The 23272-nt window shown below is 49.1% G+C and overlaps 1 protein-coding gene across 4 annotated transcripts in view; it reads left to right on the top strand.

Annotated features, from left to right (window-relative positions):
* The first annotated feature begins 1043 nt into the window (after positions 1 to 1043).
* SH3KBP1 (SH3 domain containing kinase binding protein 1) overlaps positions 1044 to 23272 on the top strand; it is a 337377-nt gene continuing 315148 nt past the window's right edge. For 3 of the 4 annotated variants that reach the window (XM_082375635.1, XM_082375631.1, XM_082375632.1), the window contains exon 1: positions 1317 to 1450. In XM_082375635.1, coding sequence (XP_082231761.1) covers positions 1447 to 1450 — 4 coding nt within the window. In that variant the 5' untranslated portion in view covers positions 1317 to 1446. Of the gene's footprint in view, positions 1451 to 23272 lie in introns of all 4 variants that reach the window. The other variant, XM_082375630.1, reaches the window with a different exon arrangement.

The raw sequence follows: 23272 nt of genomic DNA, 5'->3' as shown, positions 1-23272 counted from the left end.
AAATTTAATTTCTTTATTGTCTTTATTTTCTCTCTTCCTGAATGTCTCCCATCTATTTCACTATCTCTTCCTACCACCAGATGGTGGAAAGGGAAAAGGAAATAACGAGACGGTAAATGAATGTGGTGGCTGTCAGAGTATGGTGAAAGGTGTGGTAGTGAATGGACCCCAAAAGGAGCTTGTGAGTTACCTGTGAATTACCACAAATTCCGTTTTCATTTTAGTGCCCACTCAAGGGTAGCCGGCCCAGGTCTGGGGGTCAATATGGCACAATGATTCCTGTTGGGGAGGAACTGCCTCAGTGGATTCCTGGGAACATGAGAGCCTGGGAACATTGCTGAGCAATGAAACCCACCTGACCCAGGCATTGGCGTGCGGGGTTAGGGGTCCCTATGAGGGTCGGTGTGGGGCGATGCAGCCCACCGGCTTCGCTTCTCTTTCTGCAACTCCATCCCACCACCTCCTACAAGCCGAACTCGCACCTGGCCTGCCGTTCCCACGCTGCACTGAAGGGAAATAGCGTTTCTCTCCCTCCATGGGATGAACCCCTTCTCCTTCCCAACAGCCCCCTCTGTGAAGCCTTCTTCTGGGTTGCCTCGACACCCCAGGGTTACCTGTTATCACTCAGCAGGTGTTCGACCCCTCACCTTCCCATGGTCTCCCCTCCCCCAGCCTGTCCTCCACCTCACGTCGCACCCTCGGGGTCGACTCCTTCCATCTCCTTTCCCACGTGCCACTACACTCAGACGCGCCCTCCCCCCCGACCCTCCCTCCCCTCCCTCCCCTCCTCTGGTCTCGAGGAGTCTCGCGGCATTTCCCGGGGCGTTAGGCGAGCCGCCGAGGGTGGGGGGCGGCCTCGCGGAGCTGGGCCCCTCCCCACTGGGCGGCAAGGGGGGCGCCGGAGCGCAGCAGTCACAGGGACGCCCCGGGCGCCAGCCCCGCCCCCGAAGGCCCCGCCCCTCGAAGGGCCCGCCCCTCAGGCCCCGCCCCCGCCCCGGCGGCCGCGCGTCCCCGGCAGGCGGAGCCGCAGGAGCATCGCGGCGGCGGCGGCGACGGCGGCGACGACGAGGAGGAGGAGGGGAGAGCGGGCGGCGCGGCCGCGGCTGCCGGGCGCTGGGCTGGGCGGCGCTTTTTTTTTTTTCGCAATTTCCACTAGCGGGGAGCAGGAAACCCGGCGCAGCCGGGCGCAGCGGGCCGCGATGCAGCAGCAGCAGGAGTCGCCCCGGGCCAGCAGCGGCAGCAGCAGCAGAGGCAGCAGCGGGCGGCGCTGAGCCGCCGCGGCCGCCGCTACTGAGGAAGAAGCCGGCCCAGACGCCGCCGCGTCCCTATCCCCGCGCCCACATCCCGGCTTCCCGATTCCCGCGCCCGGGTCCCGGCGCCCCGACCCCCGCGTCCGCCTCCGCTAACTTTCACGCTGCCTCGGCGGCCCGGCCCGGCTCGACGCCAATGGGTGAGTGGGGGGCGCCCGGGTGCCCACCTCAGCCTGGGGGCGGCGCGCCTGTCCCGGGACCGCGGAGCCGAGGAGGGCGCCCCGGGAGCAGGGCCCCAGCGGGTGACACCGCGGTGGGCACCCTGCCTGCGTCGCGCACCCCCCATTCACTCCCACTCGCGCCCGCGTCCCTGCCGAGCCCGCGCGGCGCCGAGGGAACCCCGCGGGGGCCTGGGCGGAGGATCGCGGGGGCCGGCCCGGGGCGGCTGGGGCTGAGGGATGCGGGGGGTGTGGTTGGCTTTTCGGGTGGGCGGGGAGAGTTTTGGCCATTTTTTCGCCCCCGGCGCGCCTTTCTCTGCGTTGGGGACGCAGGTACCGGGAGCTGGTGGGCTCCGGCCCTGCGCAGGGCTTGCTGTGCCCACCTGGCCTCGCCGCAGGGGAAGCCGGAATCGCGGGGTCTCGGGGCGGCCGGGGGCCGGGTGCCTTTGCGGGGGGATGACGTGGTGGGGGGGCGGGAAACGCCCCAGTACCCGGCCTGGCGTGCGGTCCTCGGGTCTGGAGCGCCTGACCCGCCTCCCTTAGCATCCCTCTTCCTCCCAGCCCTGACCCCCTCTCTGCCAGCCTGCATTCCTCCAGCCTGGCAAGCTCGCCGCTCGGTGATGCTCAAAGGCCACTTCCCACATCCTCTAAGTCTGCAGGCTTGGGGAACTGGAAACGGTGATTTAGTCCTTGATTTATTGGTCGAAGATCAGTTCCAAGTAGGCAACTAACTGTTAGGCCCCCTGGGTTCCATCTGGTATAGACCCAGGAGTATTGGAGCCACGTTGCCCAGAGGACCTGGCACTTTATTGGGCAATGGACTTGAGATTGCCAGGGCTAATGTTTGGCTCACCCAGGTAATATTCTTGCTGGCAGCCAGTCTGTTTTCATGCCTCTGGCAGATTACTTTAGGGTGTTTCTAGGCCAAGCATAGGAAGACTGTAGATTATAGTAAATCATAATGAAGTGAGACCTTTCTGTGTTCAGGTCATAGGATTTACGTAGGCGAGTCAGACAGTGATCAGCCAGCAGTCTTGGGAGGCTCGTGAAGACAGATGCACTGGAAGGGGGGAGGTCTAACCCTGTCAGCTGTTGACAGGCAAAGTTCAAATCCCATTTGTGGTCATTTGCCATAAATGGTTTTCCTTTTCCAAAGTGGTGACGATCTGACGGCCTCTCAACTTCAATGTCACTTTTTTCTCAGTGCCCTTTTCTGATCCCTGCACCACTCCCAGTCTAAATCAGTTCCTTTCTGTTACCCTTTCTCCTTAAAAAAAATTGGCAGTATTACATATTTATTTGAGTTTAACATTTCTGTCTCCTACTGTAAGCTCCATGACCATGGGGACATTGCTATGTTGCACTGTTTTGCTCATCACTGTTTTCTTTGGTACATGGCACAGAGCAGACCCTAAATAAATATTTATTGAATCAATGAATGAATGAGTGAATGAATGAGGAGGTAGGAAACCCTCCTACTCTGTGGAAGGCAAAACACTTAGCTTGGCACTCTTGTTTTGCTTTGGCACCTAATAAGATGATTTAGTTCATTAACAAAGTATATACTTTAAACATCACCCATTACTTTCACAACAGATTGGTTTCTCCTGAGGTAACCAAAAATGCTGTTTTGATCACCTTTCATTTTGGGTGGGTCACCTAAAGGATTGCACACACAAAAAAAAGATGTTAGATCCAAATGTCTTCTCCCATGGCTGGACTCTGTTTTCTGTATCTCAGTGGGGAGAGGACGGAGTTCTGTTTAAGAAGAAACAGACCTGTTTATCATTCAAGTCTGAACTGTTTTCATTATCAAGAACCTCCTAGGAAAATTAGAAAGTGCTTCTGCAGTTTATAGTCCTTTCAGGCTTAATCTTTTTTACTGTAACCATTACAAAGGGGGGGGGGCACCAAAAGTGATTTTCATTTATTTCAGGTGTTAATACTTTGAGGCGCTAAGAGTAAAATGGATGCTGTCATTTAGTTCATTAAAATGTTTAGAGTGGGATTTGAGATGCTGGTAGTAGTTTGGGGGCTAAAGATCACGTGCTGTTTTCTTAAGCATCTTCAGGAGTGTACTTGTGATGAAGTACAGGTATTTAACAATTTATTCTGTATGTCTTCCAGTGGAGACGCCTAACAGTGCTGTTTCTGAAGCAGGTGTGTGTGTACACACAGGCACACCCCCCCTTCCCCAGTCTCCCATATCTCTTTGGTTTTCAGAAGATTTGTCCAGTTTATCAGTTTGATATACTTCCATTCTTACCGGGTCTGATAAGGATTTTTCCCCTGATGGATAACACAGTAAAGCTGTATTACATAGTCTTTGATCTGAAAAACAACTGCAAAGCATCAAATCCCTAACACTGAAATGAAGCCAGTTAGCTGTGAAATGGCCTCTTACAAAAGTCCAGTCAGAATGTGCCATCTGAGTTTGCGGGGAGATGCCTTCAGTGCCAGATGCAGGGAAAGGGTCTTGTAATTACAACTGCACAAATATTATTACCACTGAAATTTGTGAGTCGTGGAGGATCTGCAAGCCCAGCGAAGGATTTCCATTTAAAGAATTCCAGAGTAACAACAAAGTTTGGACTGTCGTTAGCACTGTATCGTATTGGTGGTGCTAGACTGCTTTATGCTAAATCAGCTAAAGCTAAAATGAGTATAACATGTTTGCCTCCACAAACAGGCTCCAGTTAGAAATGGAAGAAAAGACTCCACCTTTATCAATCATGACCTTTACTTTACCCCCTTCCATCCATCATGGCTGGGGCAAAGCCTTGCTACCCTCCTGGTTGCACAGACCTTGCTTGTTTCTTCTCGGACGGCTTCAGTTCTTTTTGTGTTACTGACATTCTCTGATTAACCTTCGTATTTGTAATTGTTGTTGTTGTTGTTTTTAATATATTTATTTATTTATTTTTGGCTGTGTTGGGTCTTCGTTGCTGCGAGCGGGCTTTCTCTAGTTGCGGCGAGCGGGGCCTACTCTTCGTTGCAGTGCGCGGGCTTCTCATTGTGGTGGCTTCTCTTGTTGCAGAGCATGGGCTCTAGGCGCGTGGGCTTCAGTAGTTGTGGCACACGGGCTCAGTAGTTGTGGCTTGCGGGCTGTAGAGCGCAGGCTCAGTAGTTGTGGTGCATGGGCTTAGTTGCTCCGTGGCATGTGGGATCTTCCCGGACCAGGGCTCGAACCCGTGTCCCCTGCATTGGCAGGCGGATTCTTAACCACTGCACCACCAGGGAAGTCCCTGTAATTGTTTTAAAGTCGGTTGCACACAGTGGTCAGTATTCATCCATTTATCCATCTATCCGTCCGATATTTATTGACCTCCTGCTTTGTGCCCAGTGTTGTGCTAGCGGCAGGCGCACAGCACACACAGACCTGCCGGCTTGGGCTTCTCAGTCTAGTGGGAGAGGTAGGCTTGAGTGCAATACTTACAACGATGTGTAATTATAAACCCAGCTAGGTCTCCTGAAAGGACATTAGAGAGGGGGGATCTGACTTAGGCTGCAGAGGGGTAAGGACAGTGTCTTTGAGGAGACTGTGTTTGAGTTGAAATGTGCAAGTTGGCTAGGAGCCATCACTGCCCTCCATCTGCCCGCCCTCCTCAGGAGCACCTGCAGTGGAACAGCCGTGTACCATGGGGACCCGCGGGGCATCACAGCGAGAGGGGGTCAGGAAGGACCACACGTAGCAGTGGGGCCTGTGTCTGGTGCTTTGGGGAGCGTTTAAGGAAGCCGGGCGTCGCTCTGGATTGGATGCTGTCAGGAAGCAGGGGTGAGTCCTGATCAGGAGTCTTAGTCATCTCACCCGAGAAGCGGGGAAGACCAGACAAAGGCTGGGATTGGTGAAGAAGCAGCAGTCTCTTCTAGGAGCCAGGACCCCGGGACGTTGGGTGGGTGACTTTGGTGGTTTGGACAAGTTCCTGCTTTGTCCATGTTCTGACATGATTACGGAGTGGTCTTGTCAAGTACGTGATGAGTGGGGGCAGCGAGTAGGAGGTGGTGGGGTGGGGAGAGTGGCTGTCTAGGTATATTCGGGGGTGGCTTCCTTAACATCGGCCAGCTCCAGTCTGGGGACTGTTGTTCAGCATTCAGAGAACGGACAACTCACACGCTCTACCCGGGATAGATCCAGAGGAACAGAACAAGCTGCTGAGAACCAAGAAGCAGCACGGCCCTTAATGGGAAAGATGCAGGGCAGCAAAGTACTGGAATCCTTTCGGTGTGAGAGAAGGAGGGCCTCTAATGCTGTGGTTCTCAGAATGCGGTCCCCTGGTCAGCTGCTTCAGCCTCCCCAGATCCTGTTAGAGATACCAGTTCTCTGGCCCCAGTTCTACCCACTGAGTGAGGAACTGTGAGGGTGGAGCCCAGAAATCTGTGTATTCATGAGCCCTCCAGAGGGTTCTGATGCATGGTCAAGGTCAAGTGTAGAACCTCATTGCCTTGCAGAGGAGAAAGCTGAGGTCCAGAGGGCGCGGGTACACGGGCACTCTGGTCGTAAAATAAGATGCCGTTATAAGTGACATAAGACCTCAGAGAAGGAGAAAAATGTGCTCCTAGTTCAGAACAAACCTCTCCTGGAGTTACTAGAACAGTTCAGTGTTGATTCATCCACGAATCCAGTCCAAGCCAGACCACCTCCAGCACCTGGGCATTAGTGACACTAGCTGGCCCATCTCGGTGTTAGTCACTTGGAGTATCACACAGGTCTTTCCCATCATCCCTTTTTTCCCCTCCATCATCTTTACAAGGGGCATTAAAAATATATTATTAGCATTATGAGGGTTTTTGATATTTGTTTGTGATTTTCTATACCTGGTTGCCTGTATTAGCTTCCAATTGCTGCTGTAACAAATTACCACAAACTTGGTGCCTAAAACACCACAGGTTTATTATCTTGAAGTTCTGGAGTTCAGAGTCCAACAAGGCTTCATCAAGCTAAGATCTAGATGTTGGCAGGACTGCCTTCCTTCTGGAGGCCTAGGGGAGAACCCCTTTTCTGTTTTTTTCCAGTTTCTAGAGTCTGCCCACATTGCTTGGCTCATGGCTTCCTTCCACCTCCCAAGCCAGCAATGGGCCAGTCAAGTCTCTCTCAGTGTATCACTCTGATACTGATTTTTCTGCCTTTCTCTTCCACGTTTAAGGAGGGCATGAGCTGTATTTGTTTGGTCATTGTGTCCCTGTGCCTGGCTCATGGTAAGCCTAAAATTAAGATTGGTTGAGTTCATTATTATTCTTCACCTTCTAGCTAACTTCCCCCAGGTGTGTCCTAGACATCTCAAACGGAGCCTGCTGCAAACTGAGCTCAGCATTTCTCCTCCATAACACCCATCTTGACTCATTTATTCCCCATGTCCTTGAGGGTATTACCACCTTTCCTGTCATTTCCATCGGTATTCTGCTCATTGCCTTGCCTCTTCTTCCTTCCCCCTCCCCCTATCTCAGCCCCTTCCAAAGGACAGTCAAGTCCCAAATGTTTCTGGAATTGACACCATGCCTTTACTGTTCTGCAGGTACTTTCCATCCTGAATGCCTTAGCAAAGGTTTCATGAAGCTGAGCAGTCACCCTTGCCTTTTTCTGTTCCATGCTTTTTCAGGCCTCTGAGCCTCTCCCATGTCATTCTCTTGATGGGGAATGGATTTCACTGTCTTCTCTGCCTTGTAGTGTCCGTGTATTAGTTTCCTCTTCCTGCTTTAATAAATGACTACAAACCCAGTGGCTTAAAACAACATAATTTTATAATCTTACACTTCTGGGAGTCAGAGAATCTAAAATGCGTTTTACTGGGATGATATCAAAGTGTTGGCAGGGATGTGTTTCCTTCTGGAGGCTCCAGGGGAGAAATCGTTTCCTTGCCTTTTCCAGCTTCTAAAGGCAGCCTGCATTCCTTGGCTTGTGGCCTCATCACTCTAACCTCTGCTTCTGTCCTCACATCTCCTTCTCTCTTACTCTGACAGTCCTGCCTTCATTTTATAAGGACTGTTGTATTATACTGGGCCCACCCGGGTAATCCAGGACACCCTCCCCATCTGAAGACCCTTAATCACATCTGCAAAGTCCCTTTTGCCATGGAAGGTAGCATATTCACAGGTTCTGGGGACTAGTACGTGGACATTTTGCGGGGGAGTATTATTCAGCCTACCACACCCCTTATTCATCTTTTGAGGCCTGCTCCAAAGGTTTCTGTACAACACTTCGTCTTGTATTAAGTCTGTTCGTCTCTGACTGGGTGTCCTCAACTACATTGCCCTGGCTCCTTGCCTGGCATACGGTTAAGTGCCATATGTTAATGAATGAATGAATTAATGAATAACCCTTTCACCCAAGTACAGTTGCTATTTGAAATTCTCTGAGGCTGTTGGCTGCCAGGAGTGTGTGTGCACTTCTGCAAAATCCCCCAGGCAGAGCGTGATGACAAGGTCTGTTTGCTGACAGTTCACGGTGGCCTGCACTGCAGTGGGTGAGAAGGGTAGTGCCACATGTGTCACATGGCTTCAACAAAGAGCTGCAAGTTTAAGATAGCAAATTCTCTCTGGCAGTGATTCTCAACCAGGGGCAATTCTGCTCCCCCCCCTCCCAGGGGGACATTTGGCAGCGTCTGGAGGTGGCAGCTGGTGGGGAAAGGGCAGCCTACTGGCATCTGGTGGGCAGAGGCCAGGGACGCTGCTCCACATCCTGCAAGGCACAGGTAGCCCCACCACGGTTATCCGGCCCCGAGTGCTGGGGAAGCCTGCTTTGGGCGTTACACAGATGGTCAAAGCATCGTTTCCTCCCTTCATCCTCAGCTGCTCTGGAACATAAGGTTTTCCCCTGTGGCCACAGCCTTTGTTTTATGAATGAACCAAGAAGTCACTGGAGAGCAGGACTCTTTGGTACTTCTTCACCATCACCGTTTTGTCCTTTGAGTAGAAAGTGTCTTAATACAGCTCTTGACCCCCTTCTGTCCATACCTGGGTCGTGAAGTTGTTGAACTTGCTTCTTCCATGTGTGGCTCCCCTGATGTTTTGCCTTCCTAGTGGGATGTGCTTATATGCTGGGTGACAGATGATGTGTCCTTTTGCCGCCCACACACGGATCCCTGGAACCAAAATGCTGGTAGGGCCCTTGGCAGTCATGGCCCACACCATCAGATGATGGAACTGAGACTCAGAGAGGCAAAGTGACACGAGCCCCCAGCTGCAGAACCCAGCTCCGTTTCAATATGAGAGAACCAGCCACCTGTATAGGTGCTCAATAAATATCAGGCTCCTGCTTCCCTCCAGTGAGGCACTTTCTACAGCCTGTTTCCCTGGTAAGTTTTTTTAAACAGCTTTTTTGAGATATTACTCAGATATCATACAGTTCACCCATCTAAAGTGTGCAATTCAATGTTTTTTTATATATCACATTCATTTTTATTTTTAAAAATTTATCTATTTATTTATTTTTGGCTGCGTTGGGTCTTCGTTGCTGCACGTGGGCTTTTCTCTAGTTGTGGCGAGCGGGGGCTACTCTTCGTTGCGGTGTGTGGGCTGCTCATTGCGGTGGCTTCTCTTGTTGCAGAGCACGGGCTCTAGGCGGGCTTCAGTAGTTGCAGCATGTGGACTCAGTAGTTGTGGCTTGCGGGCTCTAGAGCGCAGGCTAAGTAGTTGTGGTGCACGGGCTTAGTTGCTCTGCTGCATGTGGGATCTTCCCCACGTTCATTTTTAAAATTATGGTAAAACATACATAACAGAATTTGCCATTCTAACCATTTTTAAGTGCACAGCTTAGTGGCATGACGTACATTCACAGTGTTGTGCAACCAGCGCCACTATCTATTTCGAAAACTTTTTCATCACCCCTCCCTGTGAGTTTCTAACTGGAAGGTTAGGATCCGTGTCCCCTGGAGGGGTTCCTGGACCACTTAGCCATTTTGGGGAACACATGGTAGAAGCCCAAGGATCCCAGTTAAGATTCCAAAGGAATACAGGAAAAGAGAAAGTATGGTTTTGTTGTTTTTTAATGGTTTTTGCTGATGTTTCCTTTGCGGGGGTACTTCATTTTTGCTCCGTCCCTCCACGCAGCTCCCTTGGTTCCATCCCTTTCATCCTGTGGGGGAGTTCTGATTTTCTTTCTACATCCTGAAGCACTTGTGAGTTAGTTGCTTGGGCAACTTCCTTGGCAGTTACTGGGCTCCATTAAGAAAATTTCAAATGTGGGAGAAAAGACTGCGGTGCCAAACTGGTCTCTGGAATCCACACGTGGACGTGGAGACTTGATGGAGTGCCACGTTTCTTTGCTTCTGTTCCTTCAGCTGGCAAAGTTACACCGGCAACTGGTTGATGATGAGTGCTTGGTTTTCAACTTGATTGTTCTTTTATGGGTAAATATCTTACAGGCAGTCCTGTACATTAGGGGACACTTAAACAAAGCCAAATGGAGCTCGTGGACCTTACCTCACTGGTAAACTATGCTTACAGTTAGGTTCAGGAGGAAAAAACACTGATAACAACAACAACAACAAAATCCTGGGATATTTGTCCTTCCTGAATGGTGTTCAGTTGGCAAGAAAAGCCCAGTAAAGGCCTCAGCTTATTTCCTTGCAGTGGCCCGGGAAGTGGTGGGGCCACTGCAGGAGTCTGGTCTGTCCCCAGGCGCAGGGGACAGAGCAGCAAGATGAAGTGCTATTCAATTCATGCTGCTGGTTCTTCCTCAGTGTCTTGGATTAAATACTATAAATATTTTAGTGCTGATTAATTACTCATTTTGCATAACAAATCTAAGTCCTTAAGCACCCAAGTGCAGCACGTATAAACAGTTGAAAATACCAGCTCTTTAAACTTCAGCTTCCTACCAGTCAGTGTTCAAACATCAGCCCTTGTGTTTTTGCTGGATTTTTCTGGACTCTTCTAGACTTGGAAGACTTGGGGCCCAGTTCTAGGTCTGGTCCTCTGGGGCTGCACCAGTTTTATCCATTGCACACCCACTCCCTGTGTGAAAAGTCTTTAATTAGTTTAGTGTCCTCTCTAATTATTCCAGCTAGTTCTCATTTTTGTGCCTGGGGCTAGAAGGAGGTGCTTGAACCTTGTTTTGGATGAGAGCTGGGAAAGTCTGCTCTGGCTTCGCTTTCCCCGCCCCACAGCCAGCTTCTCCGTGGATCCGCATCTTCTGTGCCAGACCCTTCTGGATGCTACCTTTGGCTACCTTCTGCTTGAGTAGTTTCCGTGCTCACTTGCGAAATTCACTGGTCCTGAATAACTTTGTAAACAGGCTTTGCCTTTCTCCTATTTTGATCATTAAAAACACAAAAAATTAAAAAAAAAACCTCTTGACAACTTGAACAAAATGGGACAGTTTTCACCATTTAACCAGTGATTTCTCAGTGGCCCTTTGTTCTCAATAAAGTATTAGATGGAGCACAGAGGTGCCAACCCAAATACGTCTGTCAGTTAGCTCATCAGTGGTACCTAAGGCAGGTTGGACAACGTGTTTGTTAATTGACAGTGACTTTTTTTTTTTTTTTTGGCTTAATTGCTACCTTTGTCGGGAAAGGAATGAAATGAAAGTAATTAGCTTTGGGTGGGGGGTCGAGAGGGGAGAAGGCAGGTAGGTGTATCACCAATTGAAGAAACAATTTGAAAGGGGCTGCAGTTTGCCCTGTTTCATGTTTGTTGGGCAGAGACACTGCAGCTGCTTGCCGGAGAAGTGTTTAAATTGTTTTTTAGAGTTAGTTTTTAGAATAGGTTATACATCCCCATGACTCAACATTCACAAGGTGAACAGTGATTACTAAAAAGTCTCCTTCCCATCCCAGTCCTCCGGCTACCCAGTGACCCTCCTCATATACTGTTGATATTTCGTGAATTCTTCCAGGGAGACGTGGTGCCTATACCAGCAGATAGGTATTTCTGTTATCCTCCCCACCCCCCACTTCTTGATTAATTGACGATGGGAGGACTTTCTAGCTGGTGATCTTTTCCCCTGGGGATGTGCATCGGAACCCTGTGCCTGGGTTCTCCCCATCCGACTTTGATGGGGAGACAGGTGGATTGTGGAAGCGTTCTCCAGGAAATTCTGCTGTGCACTCCTGATCTCAACTGAGCTGGGTTCTGAACTGGTAGAAACTTGATCCTGGATCTTACACGATCTCGACCTCACTTCTGAACTGAGTTAGGAGGTGTCTTCCCACTTTGATGTCGTGTGTGTAGTAAGGACTTTCTTCAAGTGAGGAAGCCAAGCAGAGCCTGCTAACCTGAAAAAAGGGGTTTATTCTGGGACCACAGGGGCCTCTCGTGCAGCCCAAAGGCCCCAAGGAGTCCCAGAACCAGGGATGGGCCAGCTGCCCGGTGGGCCCTTCTGCCATCTCTCCTCCCTGCCCCTGTCCCCTTTCTTTGTGCAGTCATTCACGGGGCACGTGCCACAGTTCCAACCTCGTGTTCAGAGTGACTTGATTCGATCCCAGTTCCAGATTCCCATTAGGGTGACTCCGAGCCCCATGGAGGGTGTCGCCCCCTGGAGACACACAAGTGGCTGCTATTATCCCACATCTGTGAGGCGAGGGACTGCCCGCTTCCAGTCCTGTGTCAGTGTTTAAGGAGGGCCTCTTCGGTGCCAGGTGAATGCTAGGTGCTGGGACAGTCCTGACCAGAATGCAGCCCTGTCTCTCGGGGATGGGGATGTCTGGGGGCCACTCCTGGGGCAGGTACTATACATGCGGATGCTTGAAAGCCATAAGCCAACGTACCTGAAGGTGCCCTGTGCCCATTTTTCCTGGCTTTCTCTTGACAAAGGGGCGATCGGTGTGAGGTGTTGCTAGAGCCTTCAAGGATGACCCGGCCACCTTTGGAGTCCCAGTCACAGGGCTCCCTGGAGGGGTGGCTCCTGGCCTTGCCGGGCACGATATGCTTCCGAGTGAGTAATGGCTGTTTTTACCCTTTGAGACCCTGAGTTGTGTGACTGAACTTGGTTTCTCCTTTTGAGTTGGCAACACTTAAAAAAGTGTGGATGTGACTTTGGGGGCACTTAGAGGGGTCGATGAATTTGTGACAGGGGGCAGGGTGCATTTGTGACATTGTCTGGCTCTTTTAGGGAACCTATGGGTTTTTAAATGGAGGAAAAGATGAAGACATTGTGAAAAACAGCCACCGCCTGGCCTGGTGAGTTAACTGCTGGAGCCGGGTGATGGCGGTGAAGGGGGCAGGGGACTGTGGCTGCTGTGTCCGCTGTCTGCTCTCTCCACCCTCCCGCCTTCTCTCTTCTCTTTTTCTCCTCTCTCCCCCTCACCCTCTCTCTGCCCCCTCCCCCACCCCTCCCCACACCTTCTCTGTACCCCCACTTTCCATCTCTCCCCAACTTTCTCTTCCCTCCAACCTTCTCTCTCCCCTCACTGTCCCCCCACCCATGCCTGACCCTCCCTCCTGCTCTTTCTCTCTCCACTTCCCTTCGGCCCCCCTTTTTTGCCCCTCCCCCCTTTCCTTCATTCTCTCTTTCTCATACCCTCCCCCACCTCCTCCCCACCCCTCCTCTCCCATCCCCGTGTCTGTCCCCCTTCTCCTCCAGGTCCCTCTGTCCACACCTTCTCCCCTCCTCACCCCCCTGCTTGCTCCTCCCCCTTCCTACTAAGTCCCTCCTCTTCCTCCTCTTTCTCCTCCCTCTCTTCCCACCCCTCCACCTCCCCGTCCCCCTCTGTCCCCGAACTCCCCCTCTCTCCCCCCCTCTTTCTTTCCCTCAAACCCTCTCTCTTCTCTCCTCTCCCCCATCTCTCCCTCCCCCAGCTCTCTCCCTTGAACACCCCCCTTCCCTCTTTGTGGTCTCTTGCCCCCCTCTGCCAACACTCTCTCCCTCAAGCCCCTTTCTCTCCTGAAATCCCCCGTGTCTCACAGCCCTCCCATTTCTCCCTCTAAGCCCTGCCCACATGGTACTGCCCCTGCCTCAGCATCTTCAGCTGATAGCACCACCTCCTTTGCGCTGGTGGAGCTGGGTGAAGCTCGTGTATTCAGTGCAGTCTAAGGTCAAGATGGCCACATGAGGATGTGCGGGAAGGGCTTCTGCCCCCCCATCAGGGACCGGGTGACCAGCTCCCCGCCATTGAGGGCGGTTGTCTTAAAGGATAACCTCTTCTACCATGGTGTAGAGGGCTCCATCCCTGACCGAGGGGAGGGGCAGATTCTCGGATGGGTGTGTCTTATTCTAGTTCCAATATTCTCTAACCCTGAAAAAAAATTTTGTTATAAATATATAGTGATTCTATAATAGAGTTTAGAAAATAGGAAGCAGGAAAATTTATTATTATTATTTTTTGCTGTATGCCTAGTTCTTCCCTTCCTGTTACCCTCTAGATTCAATAAAATCTTCTTTAAATAATGTCTTCTGGTCCCAGCCACACGGCAGAGTATTAAGGGGAGGTCATGGTGGTGGCCATGTTGATGCCTAAGAGCCCTAGCAAGTCAGAGGAGTCTGGAAGCAGGAGAATTTAAATCGAGCGCTCATACAGTACCCCAATACAACCACTTTCATTTTATTTTGGTGTGTGTCTTTTTAGACTTTTTACTATATGCTTGAAGATAATATAATATATGGATAATATTAATATATGTAGTATATATAATTGTACATCCTGGGATTTTTTTGTTTTTTGTTTTTTGTTTTTTACTTCATAGTCATCTCCAAAGCTAGTGTTTGTAGTAGCTGAATATGTGAGTTCCTGAATCTTAACTTATGTAACCATTTCCCTGCCATTTGAGTATTTAGGTTGCTTCCATAATCTTGATATTATAAGTAAGGATGGCATGGACACTATTTTCCTTTTTATTCTTTAAGGAAATCAGGTTGTACACAGGGTGACATTCCACATCCATTCTTTGTTTCCATAGCCTCCAAATGACTGGAATGGCCCATGCTGATGATTATGATGGTAAATCCATGAGAGTCATTACATGTGCATTGGCAGGGTACTTGCCATTCCTGTGTTTGCTTTCAGTTTTAGTTCAAGAAACTCTGCTCATATGGCTTATCATCCCTTCTATGCTGTGTGTGTGTGTGTGTGTGTGTGTGTGTGTGTGTGTGTGTGTGTGACAGAGACAGGGAGAGAGGGGAGAGAGGGAGACGTCTCTGAAGGAGACTGCTGGTGGGGCTTTCCTATTCCACAACGCGTTCGTATTCTTCACGCCATTTTGAGATGATTAATCCTGGTTCAGTGCTCAGGCATGAGAATAGGGAATACACAGTGAAAGGTAAAACCCTCAAGGACTTGGTTCCTTCTCTTCTCTTTCTTTCCCCCTTCCCTCCCTCCCTCCTTCCACTTCACACCCTGACTGGCATTTTAAAGGGATTTTGTTTCCCAGAACCACAGGGAGAATTGTGTCCCAAAGGCCCTGTGTCCTCAATGGAACTTCACGTTTGGCTGGGATATGGGTGCAACTCCCATGCTGACGAGGGAAAGGTCGTGGCTGTAATAACCGTCCTGTGATTTCCTAGCTTAGCTTTGTGTCATTGTCATACACTCCCCTGAAAAAATCGGGCTTTTGGCTTCAAAGGGCATCAGATAAGGGTGGCTAGAACCCCAGGATCCAGGCTGGGAGAACCATCTCGAAGCCTGCCTTCTTGACGCATCAGTTTTGTTAATGCACAGCACTGTGTAAAGCATTCGTTCCTCAACCACCATGCGCATGTCAAACCTGCTCGTGTACCTGGCCAAAAAAGAGCTGAATATTTATGATGCCCTTTCAAGGCCAAGTGTCTCTGAAAGTTCTAAACTTTATAATAACACGTGTTAGGAAACCTTGGTAGCTAAAGGGTACCGTATCCTTTCTCCCTTTGTTTCAGTTTCAAATTATGAGCATAACTGGCCTGCACTGGCAGGACAGACAAGACACTTGATTCAGTACTGCTGTACATTGGAATTCAGTTAGATCCTACAAGTCTTTATTGAGCGCCTGTTAGGTGTGAGATCTGATAACCAGAGGGACTCGGAGATATCTGAAGTTCCCCTCAATGACACATTTTCGGTAACTTTCATTTCCCTAATCGGGTGGGAGATTGTGATGGGATCATTTCACGAACCACATGATGAAATAAGCAGTTAAACCAAAGGGTGTTTGTTTGAACAAGTTTTGTTCCTCCCCAAAGAAGGAAAGATATCCATTTGAGGAACACACATCAAGTTAGAAGACAACTCTCTGAGATAACAGTTGCTAGTCAGTGTCTCTGAAACTCCCTCCTCACTGCAGGTCTAGAGAAACCAAAGAGAACAGGCTTTCTCAAATGAGTAAGGCTGAAGTTCCCTTCACCAGGGAAGTATTTACCAAGAAGCCCTCTTTTGCCTTGAACTTTAAAAAATGTTTATTAGCTTTTATTTATTTATTAATTGCAGTAAAATATACATAACAGAAAATTTACCACTGAACTCTTTTTTTTTATTGTGGTAACATATATGGAACATAAAATTTACCATCTTAACCATTTTTAAGTGGACAGTTCAGTGGCATAAAGTACATTCACATTGTTGTACAGCCATCACCACCATCCATCCACAGAACTCTTTCCATCTGGCAAAGCAGAGACTCCGTATCCCTTAAACAGCAACTCCCCGTTTGCCTCTCCCCCCAGTCCTTGGCAACCAGCATTCTCCTTTCTGTCTCTATGAGCTTGACTACTCCAGGGACCTCATTTAAGTGGACTCATACAGTGTTTGTGCTTTTGTGTCTGGCTTTTTTCACCTAGTGTGGTGTCTTCAAGGTTCATTCATGTTGTAGCGTGTGTCAGAATTTCATTCTTTTTTAATTACCTTAAACTTTTCAATAATGATGCTTCATGAAAAATAGGTACTTAACTAGATACAGACTCCTTTTGCTTTTAGCTCATTTGGAAGTATAAACCTGTAACAGATTCACAAATTAAGGATAAATTAACCCAATAAAACTCAAATTAACACTAATAAGAGACACGATGACATGTTTCAGTGATGCCATTGTTGCTGACGAGGCGGCAAGGAACACATGCTGTGGTGCAGTCTTTTGAGTTCACTTGGTTCTCTCGTCTCTTCTCTATTCGAACCAATGTGAGAATCCTTCCTTCACACAGTGCTCTCTGAGACCTTTTCACGGGGGTGCTGTGCATTAGAACCGGTTTTGAAAGCTGATCGGATATTTGATGCACACAGACCACATGTCGTGTGGACAGCGTGAAGCATCAGTATAAAATACGTACTCATGCACCCATCCCTCAACATGTGGTCTGGCTCCGTCCTCTCCTCCTGCCTTCTCTAGAGGAGACAAGCATCAGGAGCCTTTTAAAAAATCATCTTTCCCTTCTTTTTAAGAAATAGTTTGATCATTTCCATATGTATCTCCTAAAAACGTATTGTCTGGTTTTGCTTGGTTTTAGTTTTATATAACCGGCATCCAAACTGCACAGAGACTTGTGACTTGCTGTCTCTCGTTTTATACTTCATTTCTTTTCCCTGTCTGATCTTCCATTGTTTGAATGTGCCATTGTGTCTTTTTCCTTTCTCCTGGTGATGGACTTTTGCATTGCTTCCCATTTTTGCTACTATGAATGGACGTCCTATCACCATGCTGGTCAATGTCTCCAGGTGCCCGTGTGAAATACGTTTTTGAAAGGTGTATGACAAGGAGTGATTTTGCTGGGTTGCAAGTTGCTTTATTTCCAGAGTGGTTGTACCAGCATGTTTCCAACCACGGAGTGGACGAATAAACTAATGAATGAAGGAGAGAATGCTATATTCATTGAAGGAGAGAGGATGTGAGCTTTAGAAGAGAATACCTAATTGGTTTTCACAATGTGTGTTCCCAGAGTGTAAACATTTCTGCTGCTCCTATTCTGCCCAACATTTGGTGTCCTCTGCCTCTGTCATCATGTCTCCTTTTCTGGCTCTTCAGCCTCCCTCTTCCATCTTTTAAAGACCCTTGTGATTACACTGGGCTCACCCAGGTAATCCAGGATAATCTCCTCATCTCAAGAGCCTCAACTTAATCGCATCTGCATAGTCCCTTTTGCCAGGTTAGGTCACATACTCACAGGTTCTGGGAATTAAAATGTGGGCATATTGGGGGGGGAGGCATTATTACGTCTACCATGGAGGGAGGGAAGCGTTCCATTTCTAAAAGGAGGAAGGCGATACTGGGAGATAATGATTAGTCTCTGCTGTATTATATGACTGCGTTTTTGCCCATCTCATGCCTGTGGATAGATTTTAAAAGTATTAAATTGTCAGAGCTGGCGAACTTGCTGAAGATGGGACTTTGTTTTCTCATACTTTGTGGTTCTTGGGGTTCACATGTCTAAATAATCACAAAAGCAAACTATTTTTTTTAAAATTTATTTATTTATTTATTTACGGCTATGTTGGGTCTTCATTGCGGTGCGCGGGCTTCTCATTGCGGTGGCTTCTCTTGTTGTGGAGCACGGGCTCTAGGTGTGTGGGTTTCCGTAGTTGCGGCATGTGGGCTCAGTAGTTGTGGCTCATGGGCTCTAGAGCGCAGGCTCAGTAGTTGTGGCGAACGGGCTTGGTTGCTCTGCGACATGTGGGATCTTCCCGGACCAGGGCTCAAACCCGTGTCCCGTGCATTGGCAGGTGGATTCTTAACCACTGTGCCACCAGGGAAGTCCGACGCAAACTATTTTTGAGGCCTACATCCTTTGTCACGAGTGAGTGTCCTCTGTGCATCTTCCGTTGGCCACATTCCTTTCCTGAAGCCCATTTCCAAGTGCTGTTCTGCTTGTAGTTTCCTCGGAGAAGCTAACAGAGCCACTAGCATCACTAGGATTAAATAAATGGTGAATGTATTTATTGGCACAGAGTAGGGGCTCAAATGAGTTACAAATATATAACAACAAAAGGCCACACTGGCACATTGCCAGAACCCCCTCATGTATAAAGACCCCCTCATCATACATTTTATGCACACAGTAGGTGCACTGATCAAATACCTTCCCGGTACCTTTTGACCCTCCATCTTGTGTGTACATCTGCTTTCTGTGTGTGTGTGTGTGTGTGTGTGAGAGAGAGAGAGAGAGAGAGAGAGAGAGAGAGAGAGAGAGAGAGAGAGAGATACAGAGAGAAGCAGACAGAGACAAAAACATACACACACATACACTCACAGATTTTTTTGGCATGTGCTATGAACTGAATGTTGAATGTTTTTGTTCCTATAAAATTCATATGTTGAAACCCTAAATCCCAAATGTGATGGTATTTGGAGGCAGGGCTTTTGGAAGGTTATTAGGTCATGGGGGTGGAACCCTCATAATGGGATTAGTGCCCTTGTAAGAAGAGACAGGAGAGAGCTTGCTTCCTCTCTCCCTCTTCCTCCCCCGCCCACCTCTCTCCCACCCTTCCTTCCCCCCACTCATCCCACCATATGAGGGAACCAGGAAGAGGGTTCTCACCAGAACCTGACATGCTGGCACCCTGATCTTGAAGCGTAACCCTCTAGAACTGTAAGGAATACATGTTTGTTTAAGTCACCTAGTCTATGGTATTCTTGTTCTAGCACCCCAAACTGACTAAGACAGCAAGGAGAGAAGGGGGAACCAGGAGAACTATGGTGGGATCTATTTGCCAGTCCCTGAATTTATCTCTCTGGTGGAAGACTGCGAGTTTTTATATCACTGTTAAGAGATACACAGAAGTTTCGGAAAATAACCCAGTTTGAATCATCTGAAATGATTAAAGTCTTCTTCTGTCAGAATGTAGAAATAACATAAAAACAAATCAATACTTACCTCTCCAATGAATTCAGAGCATCTTAAAATGGTGTGCTGGACTCAGTTGTGTGGACTGAGAGTGGGGGCTGAGAACACTGGGCTTATGAGTAACAAGGTTGTGGGAAGGGTCTTTGCTGTGGGGGATGTCCCGGAAATTCAGTGTAGAAAATAATCTTAGGATCATTAGGGACTGTGAGAGCCACACCAGCTGTCTCAAAGTGGCCCGAGGTGTTTTACAGATCTGGAACCACTCATGTTTGAGAATGAGATTGAGATTTCACATAACATTTTATTTATTTATTTATTTTTGGCTGCATTGGGTCTTCGGTGCTGCGCGCGGGCTTTCTGTAGTTGTGGCGAGCGGGGTCTACTCTTCATTGTGGTGCGTGGGCTTCTCATTGCAGTGGCTTCTCGTTGCGGAACACGGGCTCTAGGCTCGCGGGCTTCAGTAGTTGTGGTGCGTAGGCTTCAGTAGTTGTGGCTTGCAGGCTCTAGAGCGCAGGCTCAGTAGTTGTGGCGCATGGGCTTAGCTGCTCCGCGGCATGTGGGATCTTCCTGGATCAGGGCTCGATCCCGTGTCCCCTGCATTGGCAGGCAGATTCTTAACCACTGCGCCACCAGGGAAGTCCTCACATAACATTTTAGATCCCTGGCTACTCTGAAATGCTGGGTCTTGTGGAAAGCTTGTGTTGCTATTCCTGCTTGGCTGCAGTGGTGGCAGCTCTGTTCACATGGCGAGCATGTGGGTTCAGTTTGCCATGTTCCCTACCATGCCCTTTTGCCTCCCAGACATGAGCCAGGACTGACAGCCAGTTGGTAGAGATAATCAGGCTCGTGCCGTTGTTTCCAGATCTCCTTACCCTCTTGGGTGCCCTCAGGAGACCATTGAGTGGGCCTTCAAACACCCCTGGCCTCAAGAGTTTGAATTCTTTAGTGAAATTACAACCAGATTGTCTCTACTTGGTGGGGCTGAATCATTCTTACAGAGGGAGTTGCTGAAAATTTGCAGGTCACCAGGACTGTGTGAGCCTTTAGGTGGAACTGCTCTTTAATGATGGACCCCAGGTCACTCTCCTTTGAATGTCCCATCACACCCAGCAGTGTTGATATGTTGGTTTTCATCTGATACCCTTGGGCCCACCATGTGTGTGCCTGGCCCATGAGTAAGAAATACCAGTAGTTGCCAATATCCCAGGCTCTCCCCACTCACCTGAGATTTAATTGGAGCACAAAACACCACCAGTGTCTGCTGCAGTTTCTTTAGACCATTGTTGACATTGGCTGCTGACCCGTGTGTGTTGGCTCTTGGCTGAATGTGCCTTGGGAGCCGCTGTTTTAAAATAGATTGTCCTGTCAAGAGCACCCAGGTGGTGGACCTTCCATGGTAGGAAAAGATATTTAAAGGCACAGCATGACTGGAGAGTTCTGAATCAATCCATTTAGGGTGGGATATAGAGAAGTAAAACCAGGGCCAGTTTGGGGAGTGCTGTGGGAAAGCAAGTTCCCACGCTTGTTGAGGAGGTGGGGGGCAGGTTGGGGTGCAGGGGGGAGGGGCGGAGGGTGGAGCAGGGCCTCATCTGATTTCTGTGTTAGCTCAGCCCCCCTCAGCTGGCAGCTTGTTTTAGGAATCTTCTTTGTTTTTTTTTTCTGCCATCGATTGCTTCCTTCTGATAACGGGGGCTGGGGGTGGGGTGTGTGTGCTAAGTCGATAATTTGCCAAATTTCTGTGCTCCGATTTTGGTATGTAAGGTAGGGGAAACTTTCTGTGGTGATGACTTCAAAGTCTTCAAGTCTCATGGCCCCATGAGACTTAGTCTGCTGGCTCCAACAGTGCCATCCTGGGTGCCTTCCCATCACTTCCCTGCCCTCCTTGGGCTCTGCTAGGTCTTTGTCTTGTCCCTTCTGTCCATGTTGTCCCAGGCCCTGTCCTGGGAAATCTTGGCTCTCAGCCTGGAGCTGACAAGTTCTTGCTTAGGAGGTGGAAGGGAAGAGCACGCTGGGCTGGCATAATTCATGCACGCTGCAGTCATAAGTTCACTTCCCAGAGTTTGTAGTTATGAACGGGAAGAAACCGCCAATTGGGGATGAGTAATTTATTTTTGAGGAGAGATCATGAGACATCTTATTTATCTTCGCTTTACTTGGTCTGCTGGAAAACACAAGGAAATCCGATTTGTTGTAGCCAGACATCATCCCCCTTCCCTTTCCTCCCGCCCTCCCCACCCGTAACTGGGATGTGAGTGCTTCCGGGTGTGCAGGAGAAGGGTCACCGCTTGAGGAGAGGGCACAGGGCACGGGCTGGCTCAGGAGGCCCCACCAGGGACCACAAGGACCCCAGAAATCATGCTCCGTAGACTGTAGTTCCTTTGGCGCTAAGGTAAAGACCATGGCCATCTCCTCCACGCTGGCACCCCTGCACCTGGCCTGGTGTCTCAGCCAGAATGAGCAGCAAAAGAAAAAATATTTGTTGAATGAGTATAAACAATGGATGATGTATGACTCTCAAGCCAGAGTCTCGTTTCCCCAAACTGGGCCAGAAATTGATCTTTAATGGTATCGCTTATTCACATCTCCTGCACACATTGCACGTCGGTAGGAGCCATGGAGAGAGTCAACGCCTCTCAGAGTCTTCCCTGCCATTCGCCCGTCGTTTTGTAAGGTGTATTCACATGTTTGAAAGCATATCTCTTTTGAAAGACCTCAAGAAATGGATCAAAATGATCCGTGACGCGGTCTCCGTAGAATTTTGCCAGCACAGCAGCACTTGTGCCCAGACCCCTTCGACTGCACACACAGGAATCTTCCTGTGGCTCTTGATCAGCCATTAGCGACATTTGTGTCGCACTGAACTTGTCAAGAGAAGACCAGTGGTGGCTCCTGGTGTGGGGCGCGCTCTGTCATTAGGGCAGCTGGCAGGCTGGCTTGCTTTACTGCTCCTCCAAGGTTCCTTGCCCCGGGTCCACCACAGAAGAAATCTTCTCCTTGATCTTTCTCAGTTGTGGTCCACATTCAGGCTTGCCACACTTCCGCCCGGGGGGGCATGATGAAGCGCGTGCCTGTGCCCTGCGCTGTGCAGAGTAGAGCTGCGATAAGGGAGCCTGCGGGCTCGTTTCTGCAGGGCTCTCATCCTGCATTTTAGGGAAGTGTCGCCGGTCCCCTGTGCGCCCTGAGCCACGGGATGTTTTTCTTCGCTTTTCCTCTTGCTGGACTTTTTCGTTAGCCTGACCCCAGTCCCTGGCGTTTTGCTTCAGGATGCTTTTCTTCCTCTCTCTGGAGTAATTGCTTAGAAAATGCCCTCCTGTCAAAAACATAAAGTCTCCAATATCATAATTTGGTAGTGGAAACGCCTGTCATTTGGCTTAATAGTTTAACCGTGGTTAATGGGGACGAGATGGCAGCGTGGTGGCCAGTCCCTGTGGAAACCAATGGGGTTGAGCATGTGAACACTCATTGGGGGCCCAGCCCACTTTTGGCAGGCACTTTAATCTTTTAATGCTTTCATGCTTTGGAGAATTATAGGAGCCATATGCTGCTGCCCAGGTAACTGAGACTTGCTAAAAACAGAGCTTAAATGGCCTCACTACTCTGGCACTGGAAAGCATGGCTTTTTATTTTTAGGCCAGCCTTTGTTAGCCCTAATTATTTTCAAGCCTGGGGAAGAAGAATCACCGAGCAAGACCATAGTCAGTTGGATGCTGTTAGAGTTTGAACCTTCATTCCCAGCCAGTTGGAAAGAGGATCCAAATCTATGGAAAGATAGAGGCTGACCGCCATGTGGCTCCCCTTCTTTACCCCCATCCTCTATTTGGGAGAATTCCGCTTGCGTTTAGGGTACTTGCTGCAGAAAAAATAGGTCGAAAAGAGTGAAATCTGGCTCAGTTTATAGCACTGGTCAAACCAAAAACCGGAACAGATTGGAATGCACCAGTTTCGAGGCCATCGGAGAACCACAGTGAGACTCACACCCACACACTGTGGGGTTGGGGTGGTCTGAAATGGAAATTGTCATCACTATACTTAGTTGCGAATTGATGAATTCAAAGATAGGTAAGAATAGGCTTAACTTCCATTGCTCATTTCATAAGTAATAATCTCATTTTACTATCCCCATTCTT

The sequence above is a fragment of the Balaenoptera borealis genome (assembly GCF_965194805.1).
Source record: "Balaenoptera borealis genome assembly, chromosome: X".
NCBI classification, from domain to species: Eukaryota; Metazoa; Chordata; class Mammalia; order Artiodactyla; family Balaenopteridae; genus Balaenoptera; species Balaenoptera borealis.
This window is presented reverse-complemented; position numbering and strand designations above follow the sequence as displayed.